At 42.6% G+C, this 15,569-nt stretch overlaps 1 protein-coding gene across 1 annotated transcript in view; it reads left to right on the top strand.

Moving 5' to 3' along the window:
* The window catches only part of ARHGEF4 (Rho guanine nucleotide exchange factor 4), a 230,153-nt gene that overhangs the window by 202,363 nt on the left and 12,221 nt on the right, over positions 1-15,569 (top strand). Inside the window, exons 6-10 of the mRNA XM_075861300.1 lie at positions 9,317-9,496; positions 12,299-12,490; positions 13,209-13,388; positions 14,212-14,444; positions 15,232-15,361. Of these exons, the coding sequence (XP_075717415.1) occupies positions 9,317-9,496; positions 12,299-12,490; positions 13,209-13,388; positions 14,212-14,444; positions 15,232-15,361 (915 nt within the window). The remainder of the gene's footprint in view (positions 1-9,316; positions 9,497-12,298; positions 12,491-13,208; positions 13,389-14,211; positions 14,445-15,231; positions 15,362-15,569) is intronic.

Raw genomic sequence — 15,569 nt, 5'->3', positions numbered from 1 at the left:
GACCAGTAAGCTTAGAAAAAAATAAACATAAAGACATGCCCACAAACGTGTCTTGAACAAATGTTACAGCGAAAACGGGTGTTGATTTCCTTTAGATCTCTTTCATTTCAGTTTGCAGTAATCTGGGGCGGGGCTTCACTAAGGGGATGGGGCTTATTGTTTCTGGTGTCCCATTGCAGGCAGAGCAGTGGGGGTGGGATCTTGCTGCAGTCAGTTGCCTTACAGACACAGGCCAGGTCTGAGGTGTGTGAGCAGGAGGGAAATATTACTTATCTCCTGGTACATATATAGTCAGTGGCGTACAATACATTACAAACTGTGGGTCGAGACCCCCTGGGGGGTTGTGTAAAGACCTCCGGGGGGTCGCGAACCACTCACCGAGGTCCCGGTTCCAACTGTATTTGCGTCCTCAGGATGCAGAATCAGTTTAATTTAAAGGGAATGTGTCGCAAATTAAACCTTTTTTTTTTTTAAGTAAGTTACTTATTTCTATTATATTTTTTACATTTTTTGCTGTATTTTTTTTTCTTCCACATGGTGGAAAGTATTAAAAATTAAATAATAATTTGACATGTTTTCCTATGTTGGCCACTAGAGGGAGCACTTCCCAGAATTACAGCAAGGTGAATAAGGCAAAGCAACCTGACTCACAGCTGCCGTAAATGTGGGAAGAAATCTCACCCCCCATTTTTTAATCAAACTCGCGTTTTTGGCGCCATTTTTTACGGCCGTTTTTGGAGCTGTTTTTCTATAGAGTCAATGAAAAACGGCTCCAAAAACGTCCCAAGAAGTGATATGCACTTCTTTTTGGCGGGCGTCTTTTTACGTGCCATTTTTGGGAAATGGCCGTGTAAAAAAACGCCCCGTCAGAACAGAACGCCGTATTTCCCATTGGAACCAATGGGCAGATGTTTTGAGGCGTTCTTCTTCCGATTTTTCAGCCCTTTTTCGGGACGTTTACGGCACGAAAAACTGCTGAAAACACTGCGTTTATACATACCCTTAGAATGATGAAAGTGACCTTTCAGTTGATAGGTTCACACGGCGTGTATTTGACACTTTTTTTTTTGCGCATTTTACATGCCTCTCCTGCTAAATGTCTTTATCCCTCCATCCTGCTGACAGTCTCCTCCAGGATCACCACCCAATACTGCTGACCGTTTCCTCCAGCATCACCATACAATTCTGCTGACAGTCTCCTCCATGATCACCACCCAATCCTGCTGACAGTCTCCTCCAGCGTCACCATACAATCCTGCTGACAGTCTCCTCTAGCATCACCGCACAATACTGCTGACAGTCTCCCCCAGCATCACCATACAGTCCTGCTGACAGTCGCCTCCAGCATCACCATACAATCCTGCTGACAGTCTCCTCCGCAGTAGAGGAGACTGTCACACCACTCTGTGATAGGAATAACCATCTGCTGCTGATTGTCCTCCCCGACCTCCTGCTGACGGATACCTCACCCGATCACAGTCCGCACACCGTCCACACTGACAATACATCTCACACTCAGCACTGCTACATACATACACACACTCAGCTGTACTACACAGACACACACACTCAGCTCTACTACATCTGACAAGCTTAGCTCAGCACACCATCCACACTAGGAATACATCTAGTGACAGGGGGGGCGGCCCGTTGGGTGGGGGGGACCCTTCGGGTGGGGGGCCCGTCAGGGGTCACGAGAGCGGGGGGCTGTGAGAGAGAGAGAGGGACAGACAGAGATACACACCTTACCTGCAGTGCAGCTGGTCTTCATAATGGCGCCTGCTATCTCCCTACAAACCAGCTGCACTGCTGTGTGACTCTGACCTGCGTCTGCTTAGTACAGAGCCAGATAGCAGAAGCAATGAACGGCTCACGTAGCTGACACATACAGTGATGAAAAAAAAAACGGCAGCCGCCATAGAGAAGTAAAAGTATGAATACATTAAAAAGTAGAAAGTGACAACACAATTAAATACAATTTTTGTTTACATTATATTAAAAGCAATATAATAAAAAAAAAATCATGACACCTTCCCTTTAATGCTGGAGCAAGGAGCTGACGGCTCCTTCCTCCAGCATTCACTGTGCCGTGAGCCATTAGCGGCTCGGCGCAGACAGGTGCGATTAACGGGGATCGATAAGTAATTGTATTATTTTTCTATTATGCACATATGGGGGCATTATACTGTATATAGGGGGGGCTGATATTATGGCAACTATGAGGTGCATTATACTGTGTTGGACAGCTATGTGGGGCATTATACTGTATGGGGCTCCTATGGGGCATTATACTGTGTGGGGCAGCTATGGGAGTATTATACTGTATGGGGCTGCTATGGGGGCATTATACTGTGTGGGGCAGCTATGGGAGAATTATACTGTATTTGGGCATTTATGGGGGCATTATACTGTGTTGGGCAGCTATGGGGAGCATTATACTGTATGGAGTCTGCTATTGGGGCATTATTCTGTGTGGGGCAGCTTTGGGGGCATTACACTGTGGGGCGACAGGTATGGGGGCATTATACTGTATGGGGGCTGATATGGTGGCAGCTATGGGGGCATTACAGTGTGGGGAGACAGCTATGGGGCATTATACTGTGTGGGAAAGCTATAGTGGGCATTATACTGTGTGGGGGGCAGCTATGAGTGGCATTATACTGTATGGGGCAGCTATGGGGCATTATACTGTGTGGGGCAGCTATGGGGGCATTATACTGCATTTTGGCATTTATGGGGGCATTATACTGTGTGGGGCAGCTATGAGGTGCATTATACTGTATGGGGTCTCCCATGGGGGCATTATACTGTGTGGGGCAGCTATGGGGGCATTACACTGTGAGGCAACAGGTATGAGGGCATTATACTGTATTGGGGGCTGATATGGTGTCAGCTATGGGGGCCTTACACTGTGGGGAGACAGCTATAGGGGCATTATACTGTGTGGGGCAGCTAAGGAGGGGTATTATATTGTCTAGGGTCTGCTATGGGGGCATTATACTGTCTTGGGCTGCTATGGGGCATTATACTGTATGGGGGCATTTATGGGGGCATTATACTGTGTTGGGCAGCTATGGGGGGCATTATACTGTATGGGATCTGCTATGTGGGCATTATACTGTGTGGGGCAGCTATTGGGGCATTAAACTGTGGGGCAGCTATGGGGGTCATTATATTGTATGGGTGGCATTATACTGTATGGGGGCATTATACTGTGTGGGCGGCAGCTATGGGAGTAATATACTGTATGGGGCTGCTATGGGGGCATTATACTGTGTGGGGCAGCTATGGGAGAATTATACTGTATTTGGGCATTTATGGGGGCATTATACTGTGTTGGGCAGCTATGGGGAGCATTATACTGTATGGAGTCTGCTATTGGGGCATTATTCTGTGTGGGGCAGCTTTGGGGGCATTACACTGTGGGGCGACAGGTATGGGGGCATTATACTGTATGGGGGCTGATATGGTGGCAGCTATGGGGGCATTACAGTGTGGGGAGACAGCTATGGGGCATTATACTGTGTGGGAAAGCTATAGTGGGCATTATACTGTGTGGGGGCAGCTATGAGTGGCATTATACTGTATGGGGCAGCTATGGGGGCATTATACTGTGTGGGGCAGCTATGGGGGCATTATACTGCATTTTGGCATTTATGGGGGCATTATACTGTGTGGGGCAGCTATGAGGTGCATTATACTGTATGGGGTCTCCCATGGGGGCATTATACTGTGTGGGGCAGCTATGGGGGCATTATACTGTGAGGCAACAGGTATGAGGGCATTATACTGTATTGGGGGCTGATATGGTGTCAGCTATGGGGGCCTTACACTGTGGGGAGACAGCTATAGGGGCATTATACTGTGTGGGGCAGCTAAGGAGGGGTATTATATTGTCTAGGGTCTGCTATGGGGGCATTATACTGTATTGGGCTGCTATGGGGCATTATACTGTATGGGGGCATTTATGGGGGCATTATACTGTGTTGGGCAGCTATGGGGGGCATTATACTGTATGGGATCTGCTATGTGGGCATTATACTGTGTGGGGCAGCTATTGGGGCATTAAACTGTGGGGCAGCTATGGGGGTCATTATATTGTATGGGTGGCATTATACTGTATGGGGGCATTATACTGTGTGGGGGGCAGCTATGGGAGCATTATACTGTATGGGGGCAGCTACGGGGAGCATTATCAGGGCCGGCTCCAGCTTTATGTGGGTCCTTGGGCGACAGAACCTTAGTGGGCCCCTATGCGGTGCAACTCGAGCGGTGGCAGTATAAAGGCAGAAACATAATGCCAGAAGGATGTAGCCATGGATCACTTACCATTCACATGTAAGTCATGGGCCAATTAATCCAGATAGTGTCGTTTCTGCGATGTGTGAATCTTGATGTACCTATTACGAGGAGGTTGTGATTTCCAGAAGACCTGGTATCTGTAGGCTTGGGTATTTCAGTACCTGGAGGAATTGGAGGTAAACGTGATGTTGATAAACTGCCCCTACCAATACCACCTATACTGTCCCATACAGGGCACCAACCCCCAAAAAAAGGCGACCTTTAAAAAAATAGTTATGGTTCAGTTTTAGTGCCATCTTTCTACTCCCTACAGTAATACCTCCCTATGTGCTCCCACACAGTAGTAATGTCCCATTTTTGCCCCTAAAGAATAGTAGTTCTCTTTCGTGCCCCCATATATTAGTTGTGTCCCTATATATTAGTAAATTTTCAGGCATATTTCATACTAAACAAGTAGAATATGAGCAGGTTGTATATTTAACCCACAGTATTAATTTAAACAGGCTCTGTCACCACATTATAAGTGCCCTATATTGTACATGATGTGATCGGCGCAGTAATGTGGATTACAGCAGTGTTTTTTATTTTTACGGAGTTATGACCTATATTAGCTTTATGCTAATGAGTTTCCTAATGGACAACTGGCCGTGTTTTACTTTTAATCAAGTGGGCGTTGTGGAGAGAAGTGGAGAGAAGTGTATGACGCTGACCAATCCGTGACCAATCAGCGTCATACACTTCTCCCCATTCATTTACACAGCACATAGTAATCTTACTAGAACACTATGTGCAGCCACATACACACAGATTAACGTTACTCAAGTGTCCTGACAATGAATAGAGATCACTACCAGCCAGGACGGGATGTCTATTCAGAATCCTGACACTTCAGTAACGTTTGTGTGAGATTTACAGCATGGCAAGCGTAATTTCGCGAGATTACATTGTAAACTGTCATTTAAAACGAGATTACGCTTGCTTTGCTGTAAATCACACACGAACGTTACCGATGCTGAGCTGAATGGAGAGATGTGTATGATGCTGATTGGTCACTGATTGGTCAGCGTCATACACTTCTCTCCACAACGCCCACTTGTTCAAAAAGTAAAACACGCCCAGTTGTCCATTAAGAAACTCATTAGCATAAAGCTAATATAGGTCATAACTCAAAAATGATCGTTTTTCTAAATAAAAAACATTGCTGTAATCTACATTACAGCACCAATCACATTATGTACAAGATAGGGCACTTATAATGTGGTGACAGAGTCTCTTTAAAAACTGGTAGTAGGTTTTAATATATGACTCAAGGCATTCATTAAAGAAGCACATATAATGCTGACTCACTAGCAATATTCTATCAGTGTCATTTGTTTCTTCCCAGCTCAGTTGCATCCATACATTTTAAACCATTTTATTATAGACAGCTGTGTCATGTGATCTCAGTCTGACCACCAAAAAAGACCATGCTCTCATGTGTAGGCAGGAGGTCATTTATTCTTTGTGGCTGACTTTCTGTGAACTACACCTCCCCATCCAGCTCCACCCTCCGCGATCCTCTGTATTTACCCCATGCATATAGTGCTGCTAAAGTGATCATTTCTGCCCTATCTAAGGGAGCAGGAGTGCAGAGATATAATAGGTGAGTCCATACAATAATTAGCTGCAAAGTTATAAAACTCCCCTCACTCCCATTCACTGTCTATACTGTCTGTGAGTGCTATGTGCAGAGTCTCCTCAGTATCCAATGAAATGAAGCTTCTCAATGCCCTCCCTGCCTACTGCTTCCAAGAGCTGACATGGAGATAGGCTGAAGCTGCATCACATTGGATACACTGAGATTCTGCAGTGTGAGTACAGAAGTTATATGTAACAACTCTATCACTTGCTGCACTTAGATACGACTCAGAGCAAAGCAGTGTGATGAGACTCCATCCCCTCTGCCTCTGCAATGTCAGAGGCATGATGGGAAATGTAGGCTGCATTAGGAGAACAATATCAGAGGGGAAGATGGAACCAAGATAACAGACAAGCCATAAATGGCACACCAACTAAAACAGATATACCCAAGGCATACACAAGAGCCTCTACATTATCCTTTAATAATAGCCTATGCTGCACTGTATAGGCAAAAAAATAAATAAATTGCTGGAGTGTTTCTTTAAGCCCAAAATGTCTAGAACCAGGGCCTGAAAATGTTTTATTGTTTGTGGACCTGTATTAAAATGAGGAAATTTACAAATTTGCACAGTCCCCAGTCCGAACTGGAGTCAAAACCCTGATTCATGCAATACAACTGTATAGGGACATACAGGGTTGGGAACAGTTGGCAGGCCCCATGTTAATCCTGTGAGTATATAAGTAAAATTTGCCAAAGACATACAGTCCTATTTCCAAATTACCATCCACGTTCTGCTCATCTGAATAAGAATGTTGTTGGTTAGGCTGGGTTCACACACCCTATTTACGAACGTAATTCGGGCGTTTTAACCTCGAATTACGTCCGAAAATACGGCTCCAATGCGCCGGAAAACATCTGCCCATTCATTTGAATGGGCTTTACAATGTTCTGTGCCAACGGTCATTTTTTTTACGCCCCGCTGTCAAAAGATGGCGCGTAAAAAAGACGCCCGCATCAAAGAAGTGCCTGTCACTTCTTGGGACGTAATTGGAGCCGTTTTCCATTGGCACCATAGAAAAAAAGCTCCAATTACGTTGCTAATGGACGCAGCGAAAAACGCAGGCAACATGCCATTACGTCTGAAATTCAGGAGCTGTTTTCTCCTGAAAACAGCTCCGTGATTTCAGCCGTAATGGACGCTGCCGTGTGAACATACCCTTAAGGAGAAGACAAGAGGCTGCCAGGTACTTCTTGTTCCACTAACTCCAGGTGGAAACGCAAGGATTGGGCATAAAAAAAATCCATCCTTGTTTTTCTCAACAGTAGCCCAGACAAGGGACTGTCAGGCTGCATAGATATTAGATTGTCGGAGATTATCAATCAAAATTGTCTGGATCCACCAACAAAAATTTTAATTAAAGGGGCATTCCCATCATAAAATGTTATAGCATATGTCTAAGATATGCCATAACGTTATGATTGGTGGAGGTCTGACCTCTGGGATCCCTGCTGATCCTGAAGTTGAAGAGGAGGATCCATGCGCCCGGAGATAAAAACTTTAAAGGAGTCGCAGGAGTTAACTAGCGCTTCTGAATCTTCATTCTGAGGGTCCCAGCAGTCACATATCCCCACTGATCAATAAGTGATGGCATTTCCTATTGATATGCCATTACTTGTGAAGGTGAGAAAACCCCTTTAAGGGCTCTCCTCCAACTATCAGCATGGAACAGCAAAGTATGTGCGCCTTTACTAGCCTCCATTCAGTAAAGGGTCAGTTCACACTACGTTTTTTTGCAGGCAGAAAATTCTGTCTGTAAAAATCAGCTTTGGCTTTTTTTAAGTAGTTTTGTACCACACGTGTTTTTTTTATGTTCTTTTTTGCCGTTTCTTTACACCTTTCATCAACAGGCAAAGGAAAAAAACGCGAGCGGCGTTTTTTTCCGTCTCCCATTGATTTCAATTGGGTTTTTGAGGCGAAAAACGCCTCAAGAAAGGTCATGTCATGCTCGCTTTTTTTTTTTACCGCGAGCAGACAAAAAACACCTCTAACTCTAACCTCTAACTCTTATTGAAATCAATGGGAGGAGATTTGTGGCGTTTTTTGGCACTGATTCTGATGCGATTTCTGCTTCAAAATCAGCAGGAAAAAACTCAGTGTGAACAGGGCCCGATAATCCACCCTAGATACCCCTACTGCACCACCTAGAACAAGGCTGCAAGGCTGAGTGGGCAGGTTTATCTCCTAGTTACCCATGCTCACTTGGAGGTTTATTTTGCACATTCAGAGACGGGTTTCTGGTGGGTATTGAAGTGTTGGAGATGGGGCACATCTCTTACCAGTTTGGAGCTGAGCATCGGTGGCGCAGATTATTAATGAATGAAGGCATGGACCTCTAATGGTATATATTGTAAACAGGCTTCTGTTGGTAAGCGCCATTACATACTAAAAGTTAGTAATAATTGGAGGTATGCATTAATGGTAACTTTTTATGATTTGTATTTGGAAGTTTAGTGAATAAAGCATTTAAATGAAAACTGGTTGCACATGTGACCGTCTATTATAAACTTTGCTGAGATGCCATCCATCATAATACAATAGCGGGCATGCAGCATGGAAGTACATGATGGTACATCAGTCATCAGGTCCATTGACTGAGTAACATAACACACCTGCTCTTTATAAGAAGAGGATTTACATGGTTCACTGCAATTAATATATTAAAATACATAAGATTCATCCACAATACATGATATGACACAGTTAAAAATATACCAATATTTGACATAATTTGCTATTTACAGCACATTTCTGTGGGCAAGGGAAACCATACTCAAGTCAAAAATGATCTCTACCATGTAAAAGCTTTGTGCTCCCTGTATTTGATTTCAGTATGGTTTCTACATTGTAGCAGCTCATGGCTCATGGGAAAAAAAATCTGTCACCTTCATAGGTGTCATTTATCAAGTATTTTATCGGTGTACACAGTGTTTGTTCTGATTTCTCTTGGACTATCTTTACCTTATTGTAGAACAATCATATTTGATGCCGTTATCCATGGAATAAAAACAGATGCATGCATTGGAGAAATTCCTATTATTCGCATAACATATCTGACTCATATTATGTTTTCAGATATAGGGAATATTGGTCCTAATAGCTGAACAACATTTCGGGTAATGTGCTCACACAGTATACTGTAACTCTACATGTATCACATCATCTACACCACCCGTCAGAACGAGGCCTTCACGTATTTGGCAATGAATCTTTGCAGTTTAGGGATTGCATTTCCAGATGTGTGCATTTTGAAATAACTTTTTGATCAATTTTATGTAATATCTAATCTTTGTCCATTATACATGAAAAAAATGGGTGAATATATTTCTTCACAGCTGATAAGTGATGGCAGTGTGGTGTATGCTGAAGCTCTGTGGGACCATGTCACTATGGATGATCAAGAACTGGGCTTCAAGGCTGGCAGTGTCATTGAAGTAATGGATGCTAGCAACAAAGAGTGGTGGTGGGGACGCATCTTGGACAGTGAAGGATGGTTTCCAGCAAGTTTTGTAAGAGTGAGTATCAAGTCGAAGTTATAAGAATGACCACATAATTGTATAAAGTTCTGTGTCCTGAGTTTTTTGTTCTGCACCACCAATGTATCACATTCACCAGAGCCCAGTATAATACATCCAGAAGGTGGTGACCAACACACCAAAAGTCAAGTCATCCTGTCTTACCCTACTCGGGAACGTTTTGTTCTGTAATACCAGTGTCTTTCAGTACTGTGGCCAGTATATTTAGAAAAGTAGGGTACAACCGGCCTACTTCTTCAAAACTAAGGATACATACACAAAATAATGGATGAGCTGGTTGAGTATCTGAACATCAGACTAGTAGGAAAATGGAGCTTGGTGAAGTTTGTTGTTTCCAATTATTTCATCCATGATTGACTCTTTCAGGCTATTACTAGTTATCTGAACTACTACATACTGGGAAAAGTGGTGGTCCAGATGACCTTTTTAAAGGGAATGTGTCGCTAGAAAAATTTTTTATTTGTTTTTAGTTAAACAGTTAGTAAATACATGATTAGACATTGTTCTAATTTTTTAAATTTTTTCAACAGGTCAGGAAATATTATAAATTAGATTCTAATTTATAACATTTCCCTGTGCTGGTCACTAGAGGGAGCAATTCCCAAAATTGCAGCATTGGCATGTGGTAAAGCAACCACATTGCTTTCTGCTACAAAATTTGAGAAGACACACTGGCTCTAGCGGCCTCAAACAATCCCCCCTGCTTTATCCTGGCTAGTGCCAGGAGAAAGGAGGGGATTGCATGTTCAAACCTCCTATACTGTGTGCCGCCATTTTTTGAGCGAATACACAGTGTAGTAGGCTTACATACAGTGGTAATCACACACTAAAACACGTACATACACAGAAATAACTTACCTGCTCCTGCCGCCGCCGCTGCCGCCGCTCCCTCCGGTCCGTCCGCTCCCAGTCCTTGCTTCTGAACACATGTCCGGAAGCCGCGACCGGATGTAGTCTCTTACTGTCCGGCCGCGGCTTCCGGTCCACAAGAAAATGGCGCCGGATGTCGCACAGCCGAAGAACTTCCATTTGGACTGTGTGGGAGCGGCGAATGCGCCGTTCCCACACAGACAGCGTACACTATAGTGAATGGAACGGCTCCCGTTCGCATTCACTATGGGGATGTATGTGCCGTATTCCATCTCTGTATGTGTTGGTAATCGACACATACAGAGATGGAAAAAAAATGGCAGCCCCCATAGGGAAGTAAAAGTTAGAAAAAAAAAGTTAAACACAAACACACAAATAAATAAAATGTATTTTAATAAAACACTAAAAGCAAATTGATATAAAAAAATTTTTTCGGGACACCCGTCCTTTAATTAATACCTATATCTCTATGTAAAAGTAGTCCTACAATTAATTTCTTAGTATACACTGGGTAAAACTCAGGGACGGATATTCAATTAGTGCAACCAGTGCAGCTGCACAGGGGCCCAGTAGGTAGGGGTTCCACTGCCACCTTAAAAGCAGCTTTGTACTGTCTATTAAATTGCATGTACGGGACTGAGCTAATGACAATGGCTCACACTTATTGGTGCATTATTAGAAAGTCATAAGGGCAGGCTGTTCTTTGATGGGCTAAGGGAGAGTAAAGGTCCTTTTACACGGGCCAATATGGGCTGTGAAAACCAGCGCCCATTAACGAGACTGCTCGTTGATCGGCCCTTGTTTGCTCCTTTCACAAGGATGCAATGATTGATTCTGTATGGAGATCTGCGATCAATACTATGATCGTTCGTCCTCATACATTTCCATCATGTTGGCAGCACATTTCCCTGTTTACACGAGGAGATGTGCTGCTGATAACGATAATATTTTCTGCTTCATTAACGATACGATCAGCCGATGAATGAGTGCTTGCATGTACATCTGGCGATCGTTGTCCTGTTTACACAGGGCAATGATCAGAAACGAACGTACATATGCCCAATCATTGGCCAGTAAAAAAGGGCATTAAGAGGCACGCATATTGTTCTCCCATGCATTATTATGGTCAATCTCTTTCTGAGGTACCCTAATCCCACCCAAAAAAAATATTCTGAACGCCCACTCTACAGCTATACAGAACAAATGCAAGTCCACATTAAATTCTATTGTAAACTCTGCTGTTATCATTGTACACAAAAGTTATATGATCAAGATGCAAATAAATAAACTGGCGCAGCAAGTCGTCCGGTTCATTGTCTTCTTCAGATGGGGCAGAGTGCCTTGTGGACTCTGTTGTGGCTGGACCCACTTATCATGTCAGAATATGTGTCTACCAATGGTCCTCTGGCGGGCCAGTCCAACGCTGATCATGATCCAGATTTTTAACCATTATGTTTATGGATCACTCATTTTAAAGCGTCTCTAAAATAAAAATGAATGTCATGTATAGTCAGCATGATGTTGATAAGGTTAGCATTAGCCATGCTCTACTTCACAGTCATATTTTTCAGTTCTTTATTGGTTGTCATACTTTAGCAGTGATATGAGTCTGACGTTCCTCCCTGCATCCAATGTTAAAGCAATGAAACAAATTCTGGTGTAAGACACCATCTAGTGACTAGATGTTCATTGTATTCTTGAGTGGAATACATATTAGATAACACAGTCTGCATCCCTACATTGCAATGCATCATAATAATTATATTATTATTAATTATAATATTAATAATAATTATATTATTATTATTAATAATAATAATAATATTAATAGTAAATTTAGTAATACTCATGACAAGCTGCCCACGTTTTTGCTGGAAATGCATTTACTACCATACTTTTGTATCCGTGCAGCTCCGTGTGAACCAGGATGAGCCTTTAGAAGACTACACCAGTAGGCCAGGAGACAAAGACCAGGATGCCATGAATCTCTTGCGGCGTCATGGTTTTGGCCAAACTAACAAAGATCAAATGAGGACCAACGTCATAAATGAAATCTTAAACACCGAGAAGGATTACATCAAGCATTTGAAGGATATATGCGAGGTAACAGAGAACATTTCATTTAATTATCTTTAGAGAAATCTACTTTGGATGTAAAAATATACTACAAGGACGCACTTGTGGGGAAAACAAAAACTTTCCCATTATTTGAAGAATGATCAGTATAATTCCTTGGTCAGGTTACAGAACTGTCACTTGCAATACCATATTCCACCACAGAATGTTGAAAGGATTTTCCATAGACACCAATATTATGGCGCCCCCCCCCCCCCCCCCAGCTCTAATCTGAACATTAATTCACCCAAAATGCTCCTCTTATGCTAATTTTGAACTGAAGCATCTTCCTGGTATGGCGGAAAAGTTGTTTTCTCACAACTATATAATCTGAAGTTCTAGTCATATATTTCAGATACAATTTAGCAGGTGAAAAGATTCCATTAAACTGCATCATATTGAATACAAGCACAAGGTCCTTCAGAGCAAGAGCAGCCCTTTCCAGCAGAACTCCACTCTTGCCAATCAGGGGACCCACCTCTATTACCTTAAGATGCCCATTTAAAGATGGCAATGGCTGTAAGACAACACAAACTGCATACACAATATTAAAAGGGGCATAACAAATGTTACCTACTTTTCAGAGGTCTATTCATTACACTTTAATAATAAAAACTGTCATCAACCACAATTTGATGATTGCTCTAATTCCTGGAATTATTGCACTTACTAAACTATTGTTTACTTATTTCTTATATCTCTTAAGGGTTACATCAAGCAGTGTCGTAAAAGGGCAGACATGTTCACGGAAGAACAGCTTTGGACGATTTTTGGAAACATTGAGGACATCTACAAATTCCAGAAGAAATTCCTAAAAACATTAGAAAAAAGAATCATCAAAGATGCTCCTCATCTGAGCGAGATCGGCTCCTGCTTCCTTCAATATGTAAGTATCAATGTCCCCATATATTGTTATTATTGTTGGGTTTAGTGTCATACACATAGGAGGCCTCCATACGGCACTAGATTTTCCACCATATTATGAAGACATACAAAGGTGCAGTAAAGTCCACAGACTTCTATAGTTGCCATATTATGGGTCCGTACAATATGGAACTTGTATGGGGCAATAATATGACCATGTACATGAGACCTAATGCCTAAGGCCCCATGCACACAACCGTATTTTTCATCCGTAATTATGGACGGTAATTACAGAGCCATTAATTTCTAGGGGCTACGGACACCTTTCTGTATTTTTACGGATGGGTGTCCGTGCCATAGAAATGATAGAACATGTCCTTTTTTTATCCATAATTACGGCACAGACTCTCCATAGAAGTCTATGTGCGCTTCCGTAATTACGGACGGCTACGAATGTGCATCCGTAGCTATCCGTAATTACCAAAGCGTTGCTATACGACGCAATGGGATTACCCTAGATTCCTCCCTGTTTTTAGTGGATCCGTAAATACGGATGCAATACAGACTGTATTTATGGACACCCTTTCGTATATGCGGATTATTTACGGATGACTATAAATTACTACGGATCCGTATTTACGGAAATTATTTACAGATGGATGAAAAATATGCATGGGGCCTAATGCTGTGAACAACATGACTTTTATCAGGGAACGGCTGCATGAAATTGCTATCATTTCCTCTTCGCCAACTGTCACATACATCTATAACACTGCCATACCCAACATTTTAAAGACTATTTATTGATCATCTCTTATGATTATTCTTCTCCTTCTCTTTAATAGCAAAATGACTTTCAGATCTATTCAGAATATTGCAACAACCACCCAAATGCCTGCACAGAACTCTCCAAACTGTGCAAGGTCAAAAAGTACGGCTACTTCTTTGAGACTTGCCGCCTGGTACAGAAGATGATTGACATCTCTCTAGATGGTTTCTTACTGACACCGGTGCAGAAAATCTGCAAATATCCTCTGCAACTTGCTGAGCTGCTGAAATATACCAACCCCCAGCACAGGTAGGACCAAGGTTCTTAGTTGCCATTTATAGACCCAAATCTGGTTCCCTCAAATTGCTCTGTTCTCTATTTGATCAATGAATGGAAATTCCCATTCTAAAACCCCATCCTGATCATTTGCAACTGACCCATGCCATGTGCCCTGCTTGTTACAAGAGACAGCTCTGAGGCACTTTATGAGGCACGCACCTTTGGCGGGGTTCACACATCGCATAAAAATTAAGCTGCGAAAAATGTGTCCCAAAATCTGCAATGAAATTTGGTGCAGATTTCGTTGTTGATTGTTACTTATTGCATTGCAGTGAATGAAATCCATGGTGAAAATCCACTACATTTGTGGATCAAAAATTTGGCTATGCTGCGAATTATAAAAATTCAGAGCATGTCTAGAATCTGCAGCAGGGTTTTTATAATGTGAATGAATTGGGTTGTTAAACCCCCTTTCACTTACATTGTACTGTGTTGTGGAATTGGTTCAGATTCCCCATGAAAAATTCCATAACTATATTATTTACCCATCATATTTACCCATTGAAGTCAAAGGGGGAAATGCAACAGTAATGATAGAGTTAGAGCTTGATACAGGTAGAAAAATAATAGTTCCTAAAAACAGTGCTGCTCTTTACTGTAATGTACAAATGAAGTTGTGAATGTGAACTGCAATGTTTTGCGTAAAAACGAAGGCAGATTTGGTTTTTCAAAAAACATTGATGTATGTGCACAACTGTTCAGTCCCCAGTAATATAGCTAAATATATCTAAACAAGTCTCATCCTCTCGCCATGCAGGGATTTTGCAGATGTTGAAGCGGCATTAAACGCCATGAAAAATGTCGCTAAACTGATCAACGAGCGAAAGAGAAGACTGGAAAACATTGACAAGATAGCCCACTGGCAGAGCGCCATAGAGGACTGGGAGGTAAGATCCCTAAGGGTATGTGCACACACACTAATTACTAATTACGTATTTCGGCCGCAAGTACCGGACCGAACACAGTGCAGGGAGCCGGGCTCCTAGCATCATACTTATGTACGATGCTAGGAGTCCCTGCCTCGCTGCAGGACAACAGTCCCGTACTGTAATCATGTTTTCAGTACGGGACAGTAGTTCCACGGAGAGGCAGGGA

This window comes from Rhinoderma darwinii, chromosome 4, assembly GCF_050947455.1.
Source record: "Rhinoderma darwinii isolate aRhiDar2 chromosome 4, aRhiDar2.hap1, whole genome shotgun sequence".
Taxonomy (NCBI): domain Eukaryota; kingdom Metazoa; phylum Chordata; class Amphibia; order Anura; family Rhinodermatidae; genus Rhinoderma; species Rhinoderma darwinii.
The sequence above is the reverse complement of the archived record's forward strand: the minus strand, read 5'-3'. Positions and strand labels throughout refer to the sequence as shown.